The sequence below is a fragment of the Girardinichthys multiradiatus genome, chromosome 9 (assembly GCF_021462225.1).
Source record: "Girardinichthys multiradiatus isolate DD_20200921_A chromosome 9, DD_fGirMul_XY1, whole genome shotgun sequence".
NCBI classification, from domain to species: Eukaryota; Metazoa; Chordata; class Actinopteri; order Cyprinodontiformes; family Goodeidae; genus Girardinichthys; species Girardinichthys multiradiatus.
This window is the reverse complement of record NC_061802.1, coordinates 34,228,456-34,254,675: the sequence shown is the minus strand read 5'-3', so window position 1 is coordinate 34,254,675 and position 26,220 is coordinate 34,228,456. Positions and strand designations below refer to the sequence as shown.

At 40.5% G+C, this 26,220-nt stretch overlaps 2 protein-coding genes across 2 annotated transcripts; one reads left to right on the top strand and one right to left on the bottom strand.

Annotated features, from left to right (window-relative positions):
• Window positions 1-478: 478 nt before the first annotated feature.
• fsd1 (fibronectin type III and SPRY domain containing 1) lies at window positions 479-15,667 on the top strand. The gene is made up of 13 exons (XM_047375409.1): window positions 479-668; window positions 1,307-1,402; window positions 1,513-1,644; window positions 3,388-3,489; window positions 3,750-3,772; window positions 4,165-4,286; window positions 9,686-9,895; window positions 9,970-10,068; window positions 10,156-10,303; window positions 10,399-10,481; window positions 12,558-12,809; window positions 12,898-12,986; window positions 13,085-15,667. The coding sequence occupies exons 1-13, from the start codon at window positions 612-614 to the stop codon at window positions 13,193-13,195; spliced, it is 1,524 nt and encodes a 507-aa protein (XP_047231365.1). The 5' UTR covers window positions 479-611; the 3' UTR covers window positions 13,196-15,667.
• LOC124874168 (signal-transducing adaptor protein 1-like) lies at window positions 15,553-24,379 on the bottom strand. The gene is made up of 13 exons (XM_047375410.1): window positions 24,186-24,379; window positions 22,705-22,776; window positions 22,508-22,627; window positions 22,356-22,412; window positions 22,111-22,247; window positions 21,891-22,022; window positions 21,650-21,719; window positions 20,348-20,450; window positions 20,157-20,243; window positions 18,551-18,619; window positions 18,357-18,407; window positions 18,117-18,260; window positions 15,553-16,386 (listed from the first exon to the last, which is right to left on the bottom strand). The coding sequence occupies exons 1-13, from the start codon at window positions 24,270-24,272 to the stop codon at window positions 16,322-16,324; spliced, it is 1,194 nt and encodes a 397-aa protein (XP_047231366.1). The 5' UTR covers window positions 24,273-24,379; the 3' UTR covers window positions 15,553-16,321.
• Window positions 24,380-26,220: the final 1,841 nt, after the last annotated feature.

The window sequence follows — 26,220 nt, the reverse complement described above, 5'->3', positions numbered from 1 at the left end:
CAATGAACACCGGAGACAATAAAAGTCACACAACAATTACAAAATAAACCAACATGTAGGCAAGAAAAAATAAAATGTTAAACAGGGGTAAACATGGGGAACGCAGTTGTTTGTGATGAAAAAGAGACATTAAAGGTAGACGAGAATTTTAGAAAGTATGAAATCATGATGGCAGTGTATAACTATTTTAACTATTTAAAAGATATTTTAAAAAATAATACATAAATAAAATTAATAAATACATAAATAAAATGTAAATTAAAATAAAAATAATTCAATATTATTATTATTATTATTATTTCTTTTAAACATAGCACTGGTAATATTGTCCACATGTCTTTGAATACATTTTTGTACCGATTTATTTTAACGTTTCTAAATCACCACAGATAAATCTGTCCAGGACTTTTTTCCCCAACATTTTCTAAGGTCAACAACACAGGAACTTCACTACCCATAATCCTGTCCTGGCGCATGCGCTTTAGGCACTACGGCCCAAAGGCGTTGGTGATCGGTGTCCGTCCGAAGATGCGTTACACTCCGGCAGCATCAGTACCAGCTCCGCCGTGCTAACACACCACAAACCGGGGGACGGAGAGGGAATACCGTCGATGTTTGCGGCTGTAGCGGCGCCGGTGCATCTGGACGAGAGGATGGGAGACCAGAAGGTGGGCTGTGGCCGGAGAAACAGGTGTCTCCGATGGGGGGAAAGGGACCGTCTTCAGGGCGTAGTGTACAAAGAAAGAGTGGCTGCGAAATTAGCGATTTTGTGAATGCTGCACCGAACTGGGATTTCAGAGTAGTTTTCTTGGCTAAAATCGTAAACTGTCTAGGTTTATCGACGGATTATTGCTGTAACAGTCAGGGGGGCCTTACCGCAGCTCTTCTCACAACAACAAACATTTCTCAGTGTTTTTTAATGAATGGGCTCTTTCTCTAGAGGTGGACAGCAGGGGAGGGCTGACCTACCAGAGGTCTGATTTGGATAACAATGTGCTTCCAGCCCTTTGAGATCCTCTCGGTGAAACATGTTGTGGGTGCATTATTAAATTATTGATGCGCATCCTTCCGCCCCTGAAATGTCCTCCCTCTCTGATCCCTTCTGAAGTGGAAATGTTGCCACGTTTTTAAAAAGGGAGCTCTGAGCCTAAACCCTTGTCTGTCCTCTCCAGCTTAGCTCTGATTAGCACAACTTCAACTAGAGGAGGAAGGTGATTGGTTAAAGGAGAAACCAGCAGCTCTTCATCATATACATTATTCTGCACACTGCTGCTCATTTTTTTTTTTTTTATTGCATTTTCTTTAGGAGTCTCTGCGTAAGATCACTCACACGCTGGCCGTGAAGAATGAGGAGATCTCCAACTTCATCTGCACCCTCAAACAAAGCCTGGAAAACCTGGAGGTACAGACTCTTCTAAAGGTTTATTTAGGTCCCACACGGTGTGACTATGTCCTGTCACCATGTTCCTCTGATTCTAAATACAAATCGTATTATTCTTGCTGTGACACCAGGCAAACTCCAACCAAGTGCAGGATGATCTGGAGACTGAATTCAGCTCTCTACACGCTGTTCTGGATGAGATGAAGGAAAACATGTTGACACGGATCAAGCAGGAGAGAGCCAGTCGCACGTATGAGCTGCAGGTAGCTGCTGGTTCGATCTGTCTGCGCTGCGGATATAAGAGCAGCATTTCAGAAGTGCTGTGCCCTTTAACTTTTTCACATTTTGTCACGCAACAGCTCGAAACTTTGATTGGGATTTTATGGGATGGACCAACAGAAACTAAAAGTAAAACATAATCTTGAAGCAGAAGGACTGTTTATTAGCTCACCTGTGTCAATAGAACCACCATCTTTTGCAGTTACAGCTTCAGATGTTTTGAGGTGTGTCTTTGCCAGCTTTGATAATCTAAAGTAAAATCTTTGCGAAACAGCTCATGCTCTATCAGATTGGTTGGAGCATCAGTGGACATCAATTTTAGACTCTTGCCACACATTTTTACTTGTTTCATGGTCTGGACTTTGACTGGGCCTTTCCTATACATGGATGTGCTTTGATCCAGACTATTCCATTGTAGCCTTAGCTGCATGTTTAGTGTCACTGTCCTTCTAGAAGGTGAACCTTTGCCCAACTCTATGGCAAAGGTGTACTCAAACAATTTATCCTTCAAGATTGTCCTGTATTCACTCTATACTTCAACTCTTACTTTGTGGAAGCCAAGCTTCGCCCCAGCATGATGCTTCTACCACCATGTTTAACTAAGACGGGGGTTCAGGTCAATGTGCACTGTTTTCCACCACATATAGGGTTTCACATTTCAGCTAGATAGTTCAACAATGGCCTCATGTGACCAGAGCGCGGTCTTCCACATACTGGGTGTGTCCACTAAATTGCCAACCTTATGTTGGATATCCTTTTGCTTTCTTCCACCAATGGCTTTCATTTTACCACTGTTCTAACAAGGCTGAAGGAAAGGAAAGTGGTTGCAGTAGGTTTTATTTTGAGGTATCAGCGTAATAGGTGCTGATTACATCTGCACTCCGTACTTCTTTTAGCTTTTTATTTGTAAAAGCCTTTGAAAACACAACCATTTTTGTCTTCCACCTCACACTTAGGCACTTATTTGTGTTGGTTCTATCACATAAAATACTAATAAAACACGATGATTTGGGAAAGTTCAGAGGTAATGTATACTTATGCAAGATACGGTACACTCAGTGTCACTTTATGGCTGCCAACAACTGAAAAACAAAAAGAGAAAAGCAACACAAAATGGCCATTATGCATCACCATTGTCTTTAAAATAGCTGTGGTTTGTTTGCTTGAAACAAAATGAAACAAACAAAAAAAAATCTCATGTTTTCACCACTCCTTCAATTGTTAGTGCCCTCTTCCTTAGCTGTGTAATAGTACCAGCACCTGTTTGTCTTCTGGCATTTTACACATAAAACTGGACCTCTAATTACACTGTAGATGAGCATCTGCTGACACTAATGATATGAATTGTTGTTGCAAAGCAAAGCAACAATCCATGGTTGTGAACAAACTTTGCTGAAAGGAAAAAAAAAGATTAAAAAGGGAGAAGGAATTTACATGGGAAAATTAGAGCTGATAAATACCCTATAAAGACATGTTTTAGTGATGTGATTCAAGTGTTTTTTACATCTTGGATTCACACCTAACTGCTGATAACGGAAATCTTTCCAGGTTAAATGAATTTTACTGCAGGATACTGCAGCCCCAGGACCGAGCTGTGACTCTCAAATGATGCGTCCACCTCCTCAGCTTCTGCAGGGAACACAGCAGCCGTATTATACTGAAAACTATCTTGAGAGTTTAACAGATGTACTCCTCTGTCTGTGTGTGTGTGTTTTTTTTCCCCTCAGAATCAGCTGAGCGCCTGCTCCAAAGCCCTGGAGAGTTCGGAGGAGCTGCTGGAGCTGGCCAATCAGACGCTGTGCTCTTCGGAGACGGACGGATTCACCCAGGTGACTGACACGCCTCCTCCTGTCGTAACGCTGCTGCGCTGTTTCCCTCTACTCACTGATACATAAAGTTTTTCGTGCTGAACATCAGCATCCAACTATGAATGAATCTGACATTTTCTGATAAACACATGCAGCGACTTTAACTCAGCCACTCAGCAACTTTTCATGTTAAACAATAACATGATGGACTCAGTTTTCTCTTCGTTCCGTATCTCTTCTCTCCTCCTTTCTTTCCCCCTCTCTGTGCTTCTCGTCCCCAGGCGGCCAAAGACATTAAGGATAGGTATAGTACTCAGCCTTCTATTGCTTGCCTTTTTTCTCATAGTCTCTTGTGACCAGTGAGCCATCTCATAATGTAGCATTGCATGCATTCAGACATGTAGCCACCGCACCCATGTGTTAGACAATGAGCACGTTGAAAGGGCTTCTTGTTTGGCCTTTCTGTCTCTTTGAGTCTGTACCATCTTGTGTCAGCCCCTCCCTGGATAAATCCCGATCCCTCTCTAGCTTTGCTTTATTGTCGCCCATCAGGGTGATGAGTCTTGTGGTAGCCTCAGAAACGTAGTTAGTGGCCATTTATTAGTAAGCATCACTAGTCTTTATTCAATGAAATAATAGCAGGCACTTGTTTCCACCCCTTGTTTTTTGTGTTTTTGTTCGTCCCTGTTTCTGCAGCGTGACGATGGCCCCAGCCTTCCGCCTCTCCCTGAAGGCCAAAGCCAGCGACAACATGAGTCATCTCATGGTGGACTTCAGCCAAGAGAAGGCGATGTTGCAGGGTCTCAAGTTTCTCCCAGGTTTGCTCCACCTTTATTCAAAGAGAGCTGCTTGCGGAAACAACATACAGATGCATCTCAATGAAGTAGAATATCAGTGAAGGGTCTTTTATTTTAGCAATACAATAAAAAAAATGAAGCATGGAAAAAGAAATCAGCAACTCCATAAATCTGGTCAGCAGAAGGAAGCATAAAATGCCCTTAAATATCATGGTAAGTCAGCTGCTTTGACTTTGAACTTCATCGCTGACTGGAAACTTCACGCTGGACCTCCCCACTCTTCATCTATACCCTGGGACCTTGATTTCTAATAGAAATGCAGAATTTACCTTCATCTGAAAAGACTTTGGAGCACTGAGAAACAATTCAGCCATTTTCCCCTTAACCCAGCTAAGATGCTATTAATGTGGTCTCTGGTTCAGGAGTGGTCTGAACACAAGGAATGCATCATTTGTAGTTCTGACTCCATTCGCAGTCCATGCCTTGTTTATCTCCCTCAAGCTCTTGTATTGGCTTTACTTCTCAATCATGTCATGGATATGGTTATCACTGCTGCTTGTGCATTTTTCCCTACCACAGTTTTTCCTTCCTCTTAACTTTCCTTTAATCTGCTTGGGTACAGCGCTCTGAGAACTTCCTGCCTATTTGGCAGTGACCTTTCATAGCTTACCATCCTTGTGGAGGGTTTCTACTGGACAACCGCAAGTCAGTCTCACTTCAGTGATGTTCTAATTGATTGAGATGCACCTGTAGATGTTCACATGGCCACTGGTGTCTAATTTAGGCTCATAAAATCATATTTTTCTCTTCATGTGTCGATAAGCTGCCTTTACTATTGGGACCCTTTATTGGAAAATTGTCCTCTGAAGTAATCTTAGTTTACACTCTGCCATTAATCACATTTTATAAACCTGCACCCTTTCTGCTAGCAGATTTTCACACATGTGGTTATTTAAACTTGCATGTGTATTTCCAGCATAAGGTGGATGTTTAGCGTCATTTTCTCAGTCAGAAAAGGCTTTGCTGCTTATCTGTGTTGATGGAGAGCATCACGGCTCTGACCTCTGCATAATTTGGTGTAATCGCATAGGGATAAGAGAGACAAGGTGTCCTTGATTCAAGAATCTCAGGGTTAAGAATGTTTGCAAGTAGAAGCCAGTCTGATTGCAAAGGTCTTTCTCTGAAATCTTCAGAGGACGTTTTATGCTGGAATCCCTCGGGGAGGGAGGCCTTGCAGGAGCTTTGAAGTGAAAAATCTGATCGAGAGCAGAGGCTCCTGATCTGGCCTGATGGAGCTGGATTTCATGAAGCTCAGCTTTTGAGAAACAGACAGGATTGTATTTGTATTTTGCAAAGCCCTCATAAACTGACTTTAAGACAAAGCTCTTGCTGTTTTCTGAGGGACAGATTAACTTCCAAGAACTCTTATACTTAACTTAATAACACTGTTATTACCACATCAGAGGCAGCTGCTGAAGTGTTTATCACATCAAAATTTCACAGATCTGTAGCTATTTTTCCCATCATTTAAGACAATCTGTGTCTCCAATATCAATTTGAAATGAGGCTTTTGGTGTTACAGTGTCCGAGTCTGTTACTTCTAATAAAGTTATTTATTTAAATGCCAACAATAGAAGCTTTTGGTACGCGTGGCGTGGAGTGGCCTACCGTAATGGTAGAGCGTAAGACCCATGTACCGAGGCCTCAGTCCTCGACGCAGCTGTTCCATGTCTTTCTCCTTCTCCCCGTCCCACGTCCTGCCTGCCTGCTTTCGAGAAATAAAAGGGAAAATAAAGGCCACTAATGCTGCAAAAAGAATCTTAAATAAAAAAAACAAGAAGCTTTTAATTGGAGAAAAATTATACTGTATTTCATCGGTATTGCATTGTCTACATTAGTTTAAGATTTTCTTTCACATCTTAATTTATTCACTAATGATATTTATGATGCTGCAGTATCTGTTTTTTCTGTGCAGCAACAAATATTTTTGCAGCAAAGAAAAGCCTCGTTATGCAGCTCTAACAGAGTTAACTTGGTTAGGAAAGCTATACAGTGCTTTACCAGAAACACGGAAAGCTTTGTGAAAAGTCAAATTCCTTGTTTATGTTCACAAAGCTGGCGAATAAAGATGATCAAGATTTATTTTTACTTTTTCCAAAGGTATGTCTGACTCAGCATATACAGTTTTTAATAAACACGTCTTGCTTCAGCTGCCGATGTTGTCATGCAAAGCAGTTCTATTACTATTTGTACTTTCTGTTTTTAGAGGACTCATTGATATTTCAGATTGTAACATAATCCAGTGAATGTCAGATTAATTGTGCTGGGATAAAGCTCCCTGTTCTCCTGCTTCATTTACTTAGCACTTTGTTTTAAATGTCATAAAACTGAATGATTAGTGTTTTAACTGTTCTCCCAGTAATAGCTGGATTTATCTGAGCAGGTCAAATGACACAGACCGGTACGGAGCTGCAGCAGCCAATACAGTCTCCGTTTTACTGTAAAAGCCATTGTATGGGGTAAAAACAGCTACATTGTTAGGGAAGCCCGGATCCATTACATCAACAAAGTCACGTGCAACAAAAAACACAATTTTTCAGCTGTGCACATTAAAACAGCTCTTGATTTTTACAAGTGTCCGTAAAGCTCGCTGGCTGACGTTATGCATGACAGACAGGAGACCAACAACTGGTATCGTCAGTTGAGTTTAGTGATGTACTTTAGAACCTTATAACTACATTGGAATTATTCAGCTGCTGCTTCTGATGGCTTTCCATCTCAACACGTTAGATGGGAAACAATGGTGTTCCTGTTATTTTTCTACCCCAGAGAAATAGCGAAAGGATTAGGTTTATATTGTCGCTCCACATAAAGAAAATTAATTTCTGAAAACAGTTTAAGTTGCCTGACGTCAACTGTGACTGAAAGCTGAAAGTGAAGCATTAACGTCAGAACTCATTTTTGGGCTTTTGGGCTTATTGAAAGTGTTGAAGAGTTTTTATTCCGTGCACCAAAAACATTCAAGCTGTTTTGACTTCAATTTAGCTCGTTCCTGTCAGCTTAATAAAATACAATGTTCATATTTCTATATTATTTTACTCTAACCTATTCTAAACTCTGTTACATTAATTTAGTTTCTTTTTCAGTTGATAGAAATTTGACCCTAGTGCGGGGTTAGTGATGATTGAACTGCAAGTAATTGCAAAAGTAAAATTAGATCAGTTTTAGCAATGCAAAGGTGAGAAGAAGTGCACACTACGAGAAAAGTCTGTTCAGAGCCAAACAAATAAGTCAAACACAGACTTCCTGCCGAGTGCTCCACTTACCAAGTATGATAATGAGTCAAATGATGACTCGTACTGAGGAAGGGGGTCACAATCTGAAGGGAAACCACAAAGTGCTGTCATTTCACACCTTTGTGAGGAACCTCAGTTGTACAGCCTACAGGGGTTTCATAGTTAGTAGAGTTACATCAGTAGCTGCTGTTCGCTGCTCATATTGTTGTTCCATGATGTTCACCTGCAGACTGGACAGTTATCAGGAAACGATTTTAATAGAAGGCGAGCTTTATTGTCCTACACAGGTGATGAGTGGAAAGTGTGCATGATTTACTGCACATACAGGTCCTTCTCAAAATATTAGCATATTGTGATAAAGTTCATTATTTTCCATAATGTCATGATGAAAATTTAACATTCATATATTTTAGATTCATTGTACAATAACTGAAATATTTCAGGTCTTTTATTGTCTTAATACGGATGATTTTGGCATACAGCTCATGAAAACCCAAAATTCCTATCTCACAAAATTAGCATATCATTAAAAGGGTCTCTAAACGAGCTATGAACCTAATCATCTGAATCAACAAGTTAACTCTAAACACCTGCAAAAGATTCCTGAGGCCTTTAAAACTCCCAGCCTGGTTCATCACTCAAAACCCCAATCATGGGTAAGACTGCCGACCTGACTGCTGTCCAGAAGGCCACTATTGACACCCTCAAGCAAGAGGGTAAGACACAGAAAGAAATTTCTGAACGAATAGGCTGTTCCCAGAGTGCTGTATCAAGGCACCTCAGTGGGAAGTCTGTGGGAAGGAAAAAGTGTGGCAGAAAACGCTGCACAACGAGAAGAGGTGACCGGACCCTGAGGAAGGTTGTGGAGAAGGGCCGATTCCAGACCTTGGGGGACCTGCGGAAGCAGTGGACTGAGTCTGGAGTAGAAACATCCAGAGCCACCGTGCACAGGCGTGTGCAGGAAATGGGCTACAGGTGCCGCATTCCCCAGGTCAAGCCACTTTTGAACCAGAAACAGCGGCAGAAGCGCCTGACCTGGGCTACAGAGAAGCAGCACTGGACTGTTGCTCAGTGGTCCAAAGTACTTTTTTCGGATGAAAGCAAATTCTGCATGTCATTCAGAAATCAAGGTGCCAGAGTCTGGAGGAAAACTGGGGAGAAGGAAATGCCAAAATGACAGAAGTCCAGTGTCAAGTACCCACAGTCAGTGATGGTCTGGGGTGCTGTGTCAGCTGCTGGTGTTGGTCCACTGTGTTTTATCAAGGGCAGGGTCAATGCAGCTAGCTATCAGGAGATTTTGGAGCACTTTATGCTTCCATCTGCTGAAAAGCTTTATGGAGATGAAGATCTCATTTTTCAGCACGACCTGGCACCTGCTCACAGTGCCAAAACCACTGGTAAATGGTTTACTGACCATGGTATCACTGTGCTCAATTGGCCTGCCAACTCTCCTGACCTGAACCCCATAGAGAATCTGTGGGATATTGTGAAGAGAACGTTGAGAGACTCAAGACCCAACACTCTGGATGAGCTAAAGGCCGCTATCGAAGCATCCTGGGCCTCCATAAGACCTCAGCAGTGCCACAGGCTGATTGCCTCCATGCCACGCCGCATTGAAGCAGTCATTTCTGCCAAATGATTCCTGACCAAGTATTGAGTGCATAACTGTACATGATTATTTGAAGGTTGACGTTTTTTGTATTAAAAACACTTTTCTTTTATTGGTCGGATGAAATATGCTAATTTTGTGAGATAGGAATTTTGGGTTTTCATGAGCTGTATGCCAAAATCATCCGTATTGAGACAATAAAAGACCTGAAATATTTCAGTTAGTGTGCAATGAATCTAAAATATATGAATGTTAAATTTTCATCATTACATTATAAAAAATAATGAACTTTATCACAATATGCTAATATTTTGAGAAGGACCTGTATAACCTGACTGGTGTAAGTCTGCCCCCTGGTGGGAAAAACCGATGCTTAAAACTATCCAATGATTTCAAAATCCAATAAAAAGAGCACTTATTGAGCATTTCAGAACCTTTTTTTGTTCTGAACTGAGTCGCACATATAAGAGGAAGATTTTATCCCCCCCAACAAACACACTGCCTCCTCCCTCCAGTTCCCGCCACTCCAGAGATCCAGGTGTCAGAGTGCCAAGTGTCCGACAACGCGATCACCGTTGTTTGGACCTTACCAGAACCCGACAACAAGATAGACCACTACATCCTGGAACATCGCAGAACGAACCACGAGGGTCCTCCGCGTATCAGAGAGGACTACCCCTGGATGGTGGTGGAGGGGATTCGAGAGGAGCAGCACATGATCACAGGTAGCTGGAGGCCTGCAGCCAGAAGTCTGTGGCTAAACTCTGACCAAAGTGACTCGGCGCTCTTTAATTTTCAGGCCTGCGTTTCGACACCCACTACATGACGTTCAGGGTGAGGGCGTGCAACAAGGCTGTGGCCGGGGAGTTCTCTGAGCCTGTTACACTAGAAACCCACGGTGAGATAACCTGCTTAGAGGGTTTTACTGGTGCTGTGTTTTAGCTGCAAATGAACAGGCATTAAACCTCATTCGTGTTTTATCCAGCCTTCACCTTTAAACTGGACTCCTCCTCGGCGCACCAGAACCTGAAGGTGGAGGACCTGTGCGTGGAGTGGGACAGCAGCGGAGGAAAGGTGCAGGAAATCCGCAAAGAGAAGAACAGAACCAACTCCCCCATGCACTCTCCTGCTAGGTTTGTGTGAGACCCATACACATATTGTCCTGAGGAATAAGTTTCACTGATAGTTGTCTTTGAGGGTCTCTACCATCCTTCTCGCGTGTGAGCAGGTCAGCCCTGATGTCTCCTAAGAGAGCACCAACAGCTCGGCCGGGCAGAGACAGGTTTACTGCAGAGTCCTACACCGTGCTTGGTGAGAATACACACAGATGATAAATATGAACACATTTTTCCAGTCCGGACTGAGATACAGCCACTCAGGCTGAAAACTACAGCCAGAAAGTGACCTTTCTTGAAATGTGCACTTGACTCCTGTAGACAACATCACTGCAGAGAGAACTAAGATGGTACACGATGTGACAGATCTGAGTCTGAATGGAAAAACACGTTAAAGAGAGCATTTAATTCCTGTTATAAAAATATTAAATATACAGATCTATATAAGTTGTTCTATAATGATGACAAACAACTAATCCCTTAAAAATATTGTCATTAAAAATACCGTGTACAGGTCCTTCTCAAAATATTAGCATATTGTGATAAAGTTCATTATTTTCCATAATGTCATGATGAAAATTTAACATTCATATATTTTAGATTCATTGCACACTAACTGAAATATTTCAGGTCTTTTATTGTCTTAATACGGATGATTTTGGCATACAGCTCATGAAAACCCAAAATTCCTATCTCACAAAATTAGCATATCATTAAAAGGGTCTCTAAACGAGCTATGAATCTAATCATCTGAATCAACGAGTTAACTCTAAACACCTGCAAAAGATTCCTGAGGCCTTTAAAACTCCCAGCCTGGTTCATCACTTAAAACCCCAATCATGGGTAAGACTGCCGACCTGACTGCTGTCCAGAAGGCCACTATTGACACCCTCAAGCAAGAGGGTAAGACACAGAAAGAAATTTCTGAACGAATAGGCTGTTCCCAGAGTGCTGTATCAAGGCACCTCAGTGGGAAGTCTGTGGGAAGGAAAAAGTGTGGCAGAAAACGCTGCACAACGAGAAGAGGTGACCGGACCCTGAGGAAGATTGTGGAGAAGGGCCGATTCCAGACCTTGGGGGACCTGCGGAAGCAGTGGACTGAGTCTGGAGTAGAAACATCCAGAGCCACCGTGCACAGGCGTGTGCAGGAAATGGGCTACAGGTGCCGCATTCCCCAGACCTGGGCTACAGAGAAGCAGCACTGGACTGTTGCTCAGTGGTCCAAAGTACTTTTTTCAGATGAAAGCAAATTCTGGGGAGAAGGAAATGCAAAATGCCAGAAGTCCAGTGTCAAGTACCCACAGTCAGTGATGGTCTGGGGTGCCGTGTCAGCTGCTGGTGTTGGTCCACTGTGTTTTATCAAGGGCAGGGTCAAGGCAGCTAGCTATCAGGAGATTTTGGAGCACTTCATGCTTCCATCTGCTGAAAAGCTTTATGGAGATGAAGATTTCATTTTTCACCACAACCTGGCACCTGCTCACAGTGCCAAAACCACTGGTAAATGGTTTACTGACCATGGTATCACTGTGCTCAATTGGCCTGCCAACTCTCCTGACCTGAACCCCATAGAGAATCTGTGGGATATTGTGAAGAGAACGTTGAGAGACTCAAGACCCAACACTCTGGATGAGCTAAAGGCCGCTATCGAAGCATCCTGGGCCTCCATAAGACCTCAGCAGTGCCACAGGCTGATTGCCTCCATGCCACGCCAAAATGAAGCAGTCATTTCTGCAAAAGGATTCCCGACCAAGTATTGAGTGCATAACTGTACATGATTATTTGAAGGTTGACGTTTTTTGTATTAAAAACACTTTTCTTTTATTGGTCGGATGAAATATGCTAATTTTGTGAGATAGGAATTTTGGGTTTTCATGAGCTGTATGCCAAAATCATCCGTATTAAGACAATAAAAGACCTGAAATATTTCAGTTAGTGTGCAATGAATCTAAAATATATGAATGTTAAATTTTCATCATTACATTATGGAAAATAATGAACTTTATCACAATATGCTAATATTTTGAGAAGGACCTGTATTATATATTTTATTTAAATATCTTTAAGTACTTAGCTGATCCACCTTTACAGGGCCTTGCAAAAGTATTCATACCCATTCAACCACTACACTGTGACACTATAACCACAAAATTTACTGTATTTTATTGCCATTTTATAAGATAGACCAACACAATATAGTTTATGATCTTAATGTGAAAGAAAAAGAATATGAAATTTTTTAATTTTTCACAAATTATACATTATCTCCCGACAGCCGACACGATGATCGACGCCGGCCAGCACTACTGGGAGGTGCGGTTCGACAAGGAGAGCAAGGCCTTCGCTGTAGGTGTCGCCCTGCGGAGTCTCGGTCGGTTCGACCAGCTGGGGAAGAGTAGCGCCTCCTGGTGCATCCACCTTAACAACTGGCTGCAGCAGAGCCTCACAGCCAAGCACAACAACAAGGCTCGAACCCTCGACTGCCCCATCCCAAACAGTATAGGAGTGTACGTTAACTACGATGAAGGTGAGACCAACAGCAAGCTCTAAAAGATTTAAAAAGAAGGATATCTGTGCAAAGTGTGATTTTTTTTTTTCTCGTTTTTACTCTGCAGGGGTCCTGTCGTTTTACAACGCTAAAACCAAGCAACTGATGCACACTTTTAGAACAAAGTTCCAGCAGCCCATTATCCCGGCTTTCATGGTAGGAAAACCTTCTTTCCAAGCATCTGTTGTGTTAGAGGAGGACCCTTTTTTCCCCTTTAGATCTGAAAACAGCTCATTGATGTGCTCCTTCTTCAGGTCTGGAACGGGAGTTTCTCCGTGGTGACGGGCCTGCAGGTTCCCAGTGTGGTCCAGAGCGGCCAGAGGAAGAACAGTGGCACCAGCAGCTCCAACGCCAGCCTCACCTAGACGCACCCGCCCATCCAGCTGGACCGTTCCCAACGCCATCTGGCTTCAGTTACTACTGCAGATCGAACCCTCTGCACCTACCGTGGAGGAAGAAGCGCAGCAGAAGAGTTACATCACTTAATCTTGGTTGTTTCTGCGTTGCATGACAGTGGAAACTGATTTTTGGGGAGCAAATAGGTGATCTATTCCCTCAGTGACAGAATCCGCTGACTGTTGTGATGCTTTGGACACATTAGGCCCTAGTTTGAGTAGTTAATGTCCCGCTGCACATTCATTCAGCACCGGTCCACTGCTGCTAGAGCAACGATTTTAGCGCTGGCCGCTGCTTCCTCAGCTTCACCTGGACGGTTGGCTGTGCAGTCAGCTGCAGGTTCAGGGTCATGCTCTGTCCTGTCCGCTACATCACTGTGCCCTCCCTCTCAGGCCAAATCACAAATCTGCAACCTGTCTATCAAACTACTACTGGAATAGACCTTGGTTCATTTTAAAACTCCATTATGTCAGCTTCGGTATGAGGTGTTTATACAACCTTGACACAGTAAACCACTGTGACCTAAATAATATTTAGACTGAGCTGAAAGCAGCTCAGCACTAAACTGGTTTATTTAACTGTGGCAAGATATTTGCTTTCTTGCCAAGTGATGTTGCTCAACACTGCTGAAACTATTACAATTTACAGTCAGCTGTTATTTAATCTAGGTCTTGAGCTTCCTGTTAAAACTTTCCAACTCTAACATTAAAGCCAAGGTTGACTGAATCAACAAAGAAGCTCTACAGGGAAAGGTTAGAGGGTGTTCCCTGTTATCATCGGTATATATAATGGATGTGCTGGTGTAAACTCTGTTCACCAGACAGCGGCCCCATGCTTCTGTGTGTCTGTCTATCTAATGTCTCTGCTTCTTTGCAGTTAAATGACCCTCATACGTGTAGTAGACTGTCCATTTTTCAAAAGTGTAAGTCTGTAGCTCCTTCTGACAAAATATATGCAGCACCTCCACTGTTATTGGCAGTCCTGGTGAAAAGCCTTAGAATTAATTAATCATTGCAGTAAAATAAACTCACTGAAAATGTTAGACTCCTCTCCTGTTACAATAGAAAAACTTCTTTTGCCAGTTGGACAGCGTTTAATCTTCTATAACTTTTCACAAAGTTGCAGCACATAGATGGAGGGATTTCTGTAGATCAGGGGTCTCAATCTCCAGTCCTTTGGGGTGGTGCAACTTTTGAGTTGTGTATCTGCTTCAGCATAGCTGAAACAACTATTTATGTAGTCAGCAGGCCTCTGTAGAACGTAACTGCATGATGAGGGTTTAATTCAGATATTTGATCCAGGTGCATTGGTCTTGAGACGCATCCAACAGCTGTAAGACACCCGTGCAAAAGGACTGGGGTAAGAACCCCTTCATTTAGATTTTTCAGAGTTCCTGAGACTCACAGCATGACAGGTCATCCACCACCCTTAAAAGTGGACATGAGATGCTTTTCCACATATTAATGTGTTTTATCCCAGACCCAACTGGATCTCATTCCCATTTGACCAAAGCACAGAAGAAATGTAAGGCTCACATGTTACGGTAGTACAGAAAAGGGTTGTTTTTTCTAGACATGACTCAGCTGGTTGGTATGTAGATGGCTTCTAACAGTGGTTTCAGAGACTTGGTGACTCCCAAGATGCCACTCTTTGCTGCAGTTCTCCAAGAATGAGCTTTGAAGAAAGGTTTTACCTCCATTATTCTCCTTGCTGTGTGTGGTGGGTTCTCACCCAGCCATGTCTGTTTTTACTTGTATCCCGACTGATTAAGATTAGCACATATCTTCCCTGCTTGAAAGGTGTGGTCTCTTGTCTTTCCCATTTTGAAGAGTGACAAAGAGAAATGGGCATCTGTGTTGGACATGTTTAAACCCCAGGGAAACAGGGAGCCATTGAATACTTTAATCAATTAAATATCTAAATAGTAAAAATGCTTCAGTTACATTTATTTTCTAGGAAGTAATTAGGGATGTTAATAGCTGCGGTATCTGCCATTCATTTTAACGTGAATACTTAAGACTGGATTTTTCTACATTTCAATGACAGAAAAGGCTCCTGAAAAAGCAGAGGACTTTAAGGCTTTTTACACAGCGCATACAAATAAATGTGCAGGTGGCTGTAATGAGAATACTAGGTTCGGGGCGCACCCAGGTGAAAAAGGGAATCATGAACTCGGGAAGAACATATTTAACTGTATTTGTGCACCACTCAGTTACATCCATGTTATGCGTTTCAAAAGGTTAGTGTTGATTGTAGTACATCTCTCCCTCAGTATGCATTTTCTGAGTAAATGTAGCCTGCTAATCTTCCAAGAAAGTCATCCAGCTGAGAGGAATTTACACTTTATTTTACATGCTGACAACATGTCACAGTTTATTGTAAATAGTTTAATTTTTCCACTATATTGCATCAGTAATTGAGGTAATAAAGGAGTGAAACCACTTTGTCTTTGGACATTTTTTTTTTAGAAAACAGAAAAGTTTTAAGTTATATAAAAAAGAAAGTAAATGTGAAAAAATAGACTGCAAAAACTGTGCAACTGATTAATTCACTATATATTTTTACGCTGTTGCATGGCACATACTAGAAGTTGCTTTGTCATATCAAAGCTGATGAGAGAAAAGCAAGAGTTTTAACATACCTACATTTACATAAAATAACCAAAAACAGTTTTCTGTCACATTCACTGTAAATGGAGGCTGTAATACATTGTGTGGCATCCCATCTGCAGCCAGTATTAATACAACACTGTCTGCATACATACAGGTATGTAAAACGAAACATTCAACATTTGATTCTAAAAATAGGAGGTAAAACACTGACAGTCCGAGATGATTTAGTCGATGGCTAATGTGCAAAACGAACAAGAGAAACGAGAAGATAATTTGGCCACCCATCTTCACAGTCAATTGATTTGCCAATGAACGTCCAGGAGAGGCAAATCAATACGATGTTAATCTGCAGAGAGGCTTTGCTGCAGACAGCTCATGGAGGAGGAGGTGGAAAAGCTTCGTTTGTTGGCCTCATGCAAGAAGGATCTGAACATGGCTCCTTTCTGTCGATGTTTTTCTCCACAAGGATGACCGTAGGAGACCTCAATCCTGGATATTTACTTTCTGTCCCAGCTTCAGTTTCAGCTCTGATAAAGCTGCTGGAAGAACTGTGAAAAAGTAAAAAATATTTTAATGGAACCATGTGATAAACTGAATTGTACATGTGAATTTACAGTTGGAATTAGATATTTATAAACACTGCATAAACGACAACTTCTTTTCCCTCTGACAATAAATCTGATTAAATCTTATTTCTGCTTCCTAAATGCCAGAATAATCAAACATGATTCTTTAATGTTTTGTTTCACTGTACATACACTTAAATCAATGTGTCTTGGAACAAGTCTTGAAAGCCCAGAGGATGAGGTTTGGGCTTCTGGTTGGTTAATTCACATTTTAGGTAAATGGAGGCACACCTGTGAATCTACAGTATTTTAAGGCGACACCTCAAACACATTAGTTCCTTGTGTGACATCATGTGAAAATAGAAAAATGTGGATTTCAAAAAGTCTGGTTTGCCCTTGAATACAATTTCCAGATTACTGAAGGAAATTGCCACGTTTATCTACTCAAACAGTTCTGTTCCAGAGGTGGACGTGTTTTAGTGTGAAATGTGCATATCAACCCCTGAAGACAAAAGAAAGACCTTGTGAAGATGGTGGCTGAACCTGGAAAGAGAATGTCATGATCCACAGTGAAACAAGTCCTATACGAACGTGGGCTGAAAGGACAGTCAGGAAGAAGCTAGTACTCCATAAATAACATAAAAAAAGCCAGAAGCATCATGCTGTCTGTGTATTTGCTGCAGGAGGGACTGGTGCACTTTACAAAATAGATGCCATCATGAGGAAAAAACATTATGTGGAAATATTGAAACAACATCTCAAGACATCAGCCAGGAAGTTAAAGTTTGGGTGCAACTGGGTCTCCCAGTTGGACAACATTTTCAAATAAGGTAAAACTTGAAGGAGAATAAAGGGAATATATTGGAGTAGCCACCACAAAGCTGGTCTTTTTCACTGGTGTCATGGTTCGGGCCACATACGTATCTCTAAAAGAGAGAAATGCCTTAAATAGTTCAATGGTCATCTGGACTGACTGGTGAGCCACAACAGTGTCTATTTATAAAGCACTTTAAAACAACCACAGCTGCAACAAAGTGCTGCACATGTGAAATTAAGAAAATGTTTTAACATAAAACAAGGAAAGAATAAGAAAAATAACATCTTCCCTTTTAAAAATGACTCCCATCTTTTATAGCTTCAGGTTCCACCTCCTCAGGACGGAGATTCTTAGTCCCAAAATGCACCACAGAACAAACAGCTTTGTTCCTGCGGCTGTTATTGAATTAAATAAAATGTAGCGATATTTTGTACATTTAAAGGACTACATAGGATATCAATATTTGTCATTTTTTTGGGTAAATGTAGTTTTTTTTAAAAGTCTAAATGTGTCTTTCCTCTTAAATATCCTGATTGGAGGCACCTTGGGTACTCTGAGCACCTTTTAAAGCTACGTATTTTTTGGCTCTGCTATGTGTGTGTTTTTACGGTGAGTGTGTAAAACGGATGTAATTCTTATTTCACTATAGAGCGACTCTACCTTTGTGGATTAATAAAGTAACCTGAACCTGATACAATTTAAAAGGCAGTTTTACTGTATTTAACCTTGTGACTTTGAAGAAAGAAAAAAAAACATCTTGTTCTGACATTATTATTCTGACATTAGCAAATAGAAATACTATCAGTGTGCCAAGTTTAGTTTGATTTACTGTCAGACAGACAAAAAGGCTCTGTATTTTATGCAGTGTATGAAAAGAGATTAAATAAGGACTTACTTTGCTTCTTAATTTCTGGATTTGAGAGTATCTTGGACTTCTCAGGAATGTCGGAGGAAGCAGAGTTGGTGGCTGGTTTAGAAGGAAGAGTTTTACGTGGAGCAGGAGATGGAGGCATCAGTATTTTCCTCGGTTCTGGTTTTGCTGGTTATGAAACACAGAAATGAATGTGCTGTGAATCCAGGCTGATAAAGGAAAGCATTTTCTGCTGAATGGAAACAATCAGACGGAGAAACTTACGTGGAATTTGAACACTGATGTAGTGATGAGTCTCGTCTTCTTTCTCCTCCTCTGAACACAGAAAGTTAGTCAACAACAGAAGTGGAAAAAAAATGAAGATCCACCAGTTTATTTTTGTAAGACAACTGGGCCAGGTGCCAGGAATGATGGATGGAATAACTGATAGAAGGTGCTGGCAGATTTATTGTACTTACCCCTATTAATAGCAGGTGTATTTTCCTCTGCGGGTAGTTCTGGTTCATCAGACGTCATTTTTCCAGTAACTGGAGAGAAAACATGCAAGTCAAATTACTGGGCTGATGAAAATGCAACGAGACAGGTGAACTCTTAACAGGACAGGAATGCTCCGAAGACAACAAAGATCAAGATAATGTTAAACAGAAAATATATCGATGACACAGCTTTCATTGCGTACAGATGACATTAGATACTTTTGTCAAATTTACTAAACTTTATAAACTGTAAAGACAGTGCCTTGCAAAGGTACATTTTATCAAGTAACAACCAGAAAATGAGTAAATCCAACTGAGAGTCTGTAGCAAGACTTAAAAATTGATGTCTGAGTCCGTCCATGAACATCCAAGGTGGTGGTGGAAGAAACAGAGCATGCTTCTCTTTTGCAGGGAAGCTGATTAATAGGACGATTGGTAGCTAAATACAGCTGGAGGCTGCTCAAAGCACATTTATGTGCCAGAATGGCCTAGTCAAAGTCCAGACCATAAAACAATTGAAAATCAGCGGCATGACTTAAAAACTAATGTTCACAAATACTCCCAATCCAAAAAACTTTTCAGTTATAATTACAGATAACTATAAAGTGAAATACCGCAGACTCAGGGAGGCTGAATACAAGTTCACACCACACCTTAGTTTTTTTATTCGCAAGTTTGGTAGAGGCATACCCAAAAACACTATAAAGTAATGATTCAAGCAGGCTGAATACATACGCGCACCAATATTTTCAGTCTTCTTTGTAAAAAACTTTACAATGTTCAAGCGTTATTTTCCTTTTTCTTCACAGTAATGCACAATTCTGTGTTGGTCTATCTCATAAAATTTCGATAAAACACCTTGAAGATTTTGGTTGTAATATGAGAAAATGAAAAAACTAAATGTTTAAGGGTCATGGAAACACTTAAAGGGTCGGTAAACTGTGGAATTAACATAGATTAAAAATATAAAATAATAAATGGCAACAAAATTTCTGCCCAAATGCCTTTTTATAACTTCGACATTAATTAAATAGTAGTTTGCCTAACTGGTGGAATCAACCAATTAAAGATGGTTAACATTGTTCCTCACATTCTTATCAGAATCACATGTTTCTTTTTTAGTTTATTTTTAGAGATCACATGTTTATTGTTCATTTTTTGTCCTTTCATCCTGCTGACATTACCCTTTTTAGTTTCAAAGTCCAGAACAAAAGCCTCTGAAAGGTGCTTGGCGTAGGCTCTGAACGCTTCGGCGACTGCTGAATAAGTGGGCGTGAGGTGGCCTCAACTTTCAACTCACACTGCTGTCATAGAACAAGCTCACTGATAACAAAGCACTTTAAAAACCTGATTCAGACCCATTTCTGCGCACACGTTGTCTTAATATGTGTGACTACTGACATGTTTTTTTTTTTTATTACAGCAACTTTTAGGTGAATTTGTCATGCCTCCAGGTCTTCTAAAAGAACAAGTCGTTCTTCTTGTAACTGCTGCTGGGGCTTGGAATCACAGGAACAAGACTGAAATATGAGAGCTATGTCCCTTTTGCTGATGCATAAGGACATACAAGTGTGTTAACAGATAGTACCTGACATAGGAGCCTCTCTTGCAGGGGCAGGGTCTGGCAAAGGCTGTTGAGTCCTCTCGCCGTTTTCATTATCAGATGAAATAAAAGCTGGAAAAGGAAGGATGTGTATGCTTTTGATTACAGATATTTAGTTAAAGAAGGATGAATACAGTGGGGGAGAAAAGAAAGAATAATAAATCAGTTAGACATACAGATGTTCTTGTCATACTGTCCCTCGATGATGAGGGGAGTCAGACTTCCCTTGGTTTTTTCCACCATGTAGTTGACCAAATCATGCAATGTGTCAAAGTGGACCTGCACAAAGAGCACACCTTCAGCTGTTATAAAACTATTAAATCCAAGAAGAAATAAAACCACAGAATTAGCAAATATGTACATGCACTCTGCCAGGTCACATGCACACAAACTCACTGCCTTCTTTTGGAAACCTGGGTTTAAAGTCTCTTATATTATGACTTTGCTAATTAAAGCAAAGTGTCATTCAACAACCTTTACATAAGACATTTTGTCAGTCTCCTCAGCTTTAACTGGCAAGCACATCCCTTTCCAGGAGGTCATATAATCTGGTCATATAGCCATAAAAACTTTAGCTATCCAGTCAAACAGGCTTTACTAGGGTTTAGAGTTCCACATAGGAGTCACATCCCTTGAACCACAAACCTGAAGGTATTTTAATGGGATTTTATCCAATAGACCAACACAAAGTGTTGGAAAGTGGCACAAGTGGCAAATAACTTGGTTTGGAAACCTTTTGCAAATAAAAATCTGAAAGGTGAGTCATAGAACCAGCTTTTGCCGTAGCAACAGCTAGATGTCCCTTGGAGTAGGTCCGTGCCAGCTTTGCACGCCATTCATTATCTAAATACTGGCATTTTTGCAAATGACCTATAAAAAAGAAAGCTCAAACTTAGCCAAAAAAAGGGAAAACAATTGGATTTAGATCGGACTTTTGACTGGGCCAGTCTAACAGATGAATATGATTTGATCTAAACCCTTCCACTGCAGCTCTGGCTGCTTGTTTAGGGTTGTTGTCCTTTTGGAAAGTGAACCTCCACTGCATTCTCAACTCTTTCACAACCTCTAACTAGTTTTCTTCCATGATTGGCCTGCTTTTAGCTTCGTGGATCCTTCCCTTAACCCTACCCCTGAAGAAAAAGCATCCCCACAGCAGGATGTCGCCATCCCCGTTTCACAGGGGTAATGGTGTTTAGGCTGGTGTGTATTGTTTTTGTCAACAATGGCTTTTATCTTAAGAATAAAGAGACTAAATCCAAATGTATAACACAGTTCTCAGATTTTTATCTGCCCTATTACATGAAAACCCAACAAAACACCATGAAGATTTTGGTTGTAATGTGTGTAAATGTGCAAAAGAATAATTTTCAAGACAGTGTGTAGGCAATTTTGTGTTTACACAATTGTGTGGTTGGACAAAACTAACCAATATTTTAACTTTGGCATGTTTAGTAAAATGTTGTAAGATTGGTACTCACAGGTTTGTCCACATCAATGTAGAAGCCTCCCTGTGGTTCAGTAAGTATTCGGTAGTGTCGGAAAATAGATCTGAAAGAGAGACCAAAGAACTGTAAACAACAACAACAAAGGAGGAATGGTATAGCTTAACAGCAAACAACATGGTCTATTATGTGCAGCAGTTGGATTTCTTTGTCCAGAGGAAGTTTGGTTTCTTTTTTGTCGCACTAACAAATCTGTGCTTCAAACATGTGCATGTACCCATCAAGATCCTGTTTGGTGGTGATGGCGAAGGAGCGCCCGTCTTTCCCATCTCTCAGCAGCAGGTTTCCTTTGTTGGCTTCTCTCTCGAGCAGCAGCTCGGCCTCCAGACGAGGCACCTTGTAGTAACAACTGAATCGAAACACAAGAAAACCATACCCTCACTCACTCGTTCATGCATCATCACTTCAGAAGAGGTTTACTCCAGAGAGATACTCACGCAGGCATGTCTGTTCTGACTGTAGTAGGACTCTGCTCTGTTAGTGGGTTTGCCAACCTCTCCTTCTCTTTTTGGACCATCTCCTTCAGGATGTGAAACTGACCTGGCAGCAGGTTCAGGGAGGAGGGTACCTGCAGCTACAGGGAGACATGGTTTCTTATTTAAACAATGTGGGGAAGAAAATCACTGTATAAGATCAAGGAGCAAAATATGGTGAAATGCAAAAAATTACATAGAGGTCAAACCTCAGCTACAGAGTAGATAAATCCTTTCCAAAGTTCCCGAGATTCTGCACTTGGGGCCTGCAAAAACACCACAGGCAAATAATAGCATAAATAAAAACAGGAATATCAACAGACTAAATAACAGGAAGGTTATTCTGCATATACTCGCTTACAGTGAATTTGATGTTTCCGTTCGTCATCTGAACATTGAATCTGGCCGCATCCAAGTTAGGATCCGGGCTGCTGTCGTCTGTCACTGAGATCAGTCCATAGAGATCCAGTTTCTCTAAATACTGATGAAACAGTGAGGCACAATAAACAACAGGCAAATCTGGGTATTTTATTTGACCATGTCTCTGAGAAGCCTTACATCATTGTCTCTTTTCTCGTTGAAGAAAAAAAGTGTGTTCCCACTCAAGCAGGTCCACAGTTTCCGAGATGTCTGCACAAACATACAGCGACAAGTTAAATAATAAAGACTATAATTCTAAACAGGAAGAGAATGGGAGAAAAGAAGAAGGTAAACAACAACAACAAGGAAATAAGCAGGCAACCTTTGATTGAAGCAAATAACATTCTTAGACTGGTCTGAATCAACATCAGAAACTATGTGTCATGTAAATAACCGTAATGAGGTGTAACTGGCTGGACCGAATCCAATTCATGCAATTTTGTCATTAGATCAGTGAGATTAAGGTCTAAAAATATGAGCACAGACATTTTACACCAGAAAAAAAAAAAAAAAAAAAATCAGTTTTCCGTAGTTACAGAAGAGCAGATAATCATCCTCATAAGTGAAGGCTTGGCCTAAACTGGCCTCTGGATTTATTGTTTGTAGACCTTGTGTGACCTGTTTGACCCTTTGCTCTCCTGTCGGTCCCTGGTTTGCATCAATCTTTGCAACACAAAAAGCAGAAAAGCCATTGGACCAGTTGGACATGCAGACAGGTGGTGTAGAAAAGTCTAAACATTTTATGCTGCATTACTCACAGATAATTAAACTTTACCAGACTTGCTTTGTCAATTTGTAAAATTAAGCACCGACAACCATTAGTAATCATTAGATCGGTAATAATAAAAGATGCATTTCAACTGAAGATGCACCGATCAGGCCTAAAGCCGATTTCCATTTAACTTGGAGGTCTAACCTGTCAGCAAAAATGTTGACTGACTCAGGGTTTTTTTTCCTGAAGGAGTATTACACATGAAACAGTACAAATGTGCTGCCGGCTCTTCAGTAGAGGCATACATTTTTATTCCAACAGAAAATTAAGGAATGCAAGATTATTACAATTCATGCATCCAACTAAATGTTGCCAACTTTAATTCAATTTTCATTGAACTCAAAAATTTACAAAGCGTGCCAAGTACATGTTGTGGAAATGCGTAGTGACTCCGCAAGGATTTAATGCAATACATATCGCAGCCAACCACATACAGCATCCAAGCAGTCCTTTATAAAATTTCGAAATTGCAATGACAATTGAAAATCCATACATCAATTTTCTAGATACTAACACTGCAAGGCAACGGGACCCGCCATACTGTTTGCTTATTATGCTGCCAGGATAGGACTCACATGCACACAAAAACAGAGTATGCTTTCCACGTACTGCTTATTATATTAACTCATAAACAGAGCCAACATCCACTAAAAGCAAATAATTGATATCAGTAACAGGTTAGTTCTTTGATCATCATCACAATGGTTTGCAACCATGTGAACAATCATATCTCCAGCCTCTTTGTAAGGATGTGGCAATTTTAAAGTCGTCAAATTTTTAGTAGTCAATTTTTTTAATTAAGAAAACTGAAAACTAACAAACAGATCAGCAAGGTTTTCGAGTCTACCTTATCTTTGAAGGACCTCTTCTCCAGGTAACCTTCATAGTAAAAGTCTGGCAGCTGGCTCTTTTTCCTTCCGGTTCTTTTTGCCATCACTAAAGGTGTAGATTCCTGCAGCAGGTGATGATTCCTGGTAAGGCTAACACTAATCCTCAGCCGGTGTTTGCCCGCTGTACTGCTCTTTGCATATTAAAGCAGAACAGCAGCAGGTCTGGCTGTAATAAAAATTAACAGCGGTGCATTCGTTGCTGATTGGTCTATGTGCGACAAGGGGGCGGGGCGTCAGCAACAGGTAAGACTGGTTCTGACGTATGTCTGTGCGTGCTGACAGCCGAAAAGTACCTTTTGTGCCAAACCCAGAAACCAGTAAGAATCATGAAGTTTATGAAATTTAAGATAGCAGGGACAGGATAAACAAGCTTTACTGTAGGAGAAATCTGCCAGACTGGAGGTTACACTGATGCATGATAAATGTAACAAGGCAGTGTTTAGTATTGTGTTGAGGAGGTTAAACAGCAGACTTGTCTACAGATCCACACAAACGTGTTTGCTTCCCTTGTAAAAGTCCTTAAAGTAAATTAATCTTTTATTGCAAAAGCATAAACTCATCGATAAAATGTTATAAAAAGTCCCCCAAATAATTTGAGCACATTTATTCAGTAGGATGCTTAACTCAAAAATTATTCAGCGCCGCCTTAATTGTAATTGTAACTTTTAAATGTACATTTCCTTTTTTAAGCGACTCAGAGTTTTAAGGACATTTTGATTAGTAATACATGACTCTTGGTTTCCCGTGGGTTCAGGTTTTAGTTATGGATCCGTTTGCTCATTATTTTCTTTATTTGCTTGCTGTTTTGATTGTTACAGTTTATGTTTACTGTAAAAAGCAACATCAGCACTGAGTTTTTTTTTGTGGCGTTTTTGAGGTTTAGTACCACTAGCAGGTTGTTCTGGCAAACATCTTTTATTAATAATGTATGAATTCTAGAAATTAATTATTACTCTGTGTTTAAGACTAAACTAGAGTTTAGGCTAACCTTGAGACTTACATATCTATACGTGGAAAGTGACGTGAGAGTTAAAAAGAAAGAGTTGAGACTTGCTTTCAACTTGCAAAACAATTACTTGGAAGATTATTTGGAAGTGATGCCAGAAAAAAACTTTTCTGTCCTTTACAAATGAAAACAGGTAAACTTGGAGTTTGCTAAACACTATTGGGACTTTAACTGGAACCATTTGCTTTGACCAGATGAGATTAAAAGCTTTAAGGCAAAAAAACATCCTAGGTGGGTTTGTCATAAAACAAAAATATGAATTTGTGGGAAAGCATTTCATGCCCACATATGATGGAGAATCTGTAAAGATGTGGCCTTGTTTCTTTTTAAACAGCTTGGTATAGGGTGCATGGCATTCTGAACTTACTGAAATACTAGAACCTTTTAAATAAAAATCTGGTTGACAGAAACAGGTAACTTTTGGGTCTTATAACAGGATGATGCTTCAAAACACAACTAACACAGAAATAGTCCACCAGACCTAAAATCCATCCCTTTCAATCCCCAGACCTAGATAATATAGCTTTAACTTCAGCAAAGTTACTGTCTTACTTTGTTCAGATGGAGCACCTTCATCATTATTCCCCCCGTGTATTGAGCTGTAAACAAAAGGCAATAATACTTAGAGTTGAGGTGAAGTACTTCTGTATATTTGCTGTATTTAATTCGTACTGGAGTATTCCTCAGCAATATTTATACTTTCAAATTCCACCAGTTTTCATCATTTTCCACAGGAAAATATTGTACATTTAATAAAGTATTTTTATTTTTTTAATAATAATTTGTAATAACCTGCAAATAAAAAAGAAAACACTATTTTGAATGTCATTATTTCAAAAACTAATAATGTGAAGGTTTTAGTTGTGATTTAGTCAAACAAAGCTTTAAAGTTACTTAACAAAACATAAATATGTGACTAACCCTCAGTAAAAACAATCATTGCTGCACAAGAGCTTTTCATACTAGTGCGTGATTTATAAAAAAGT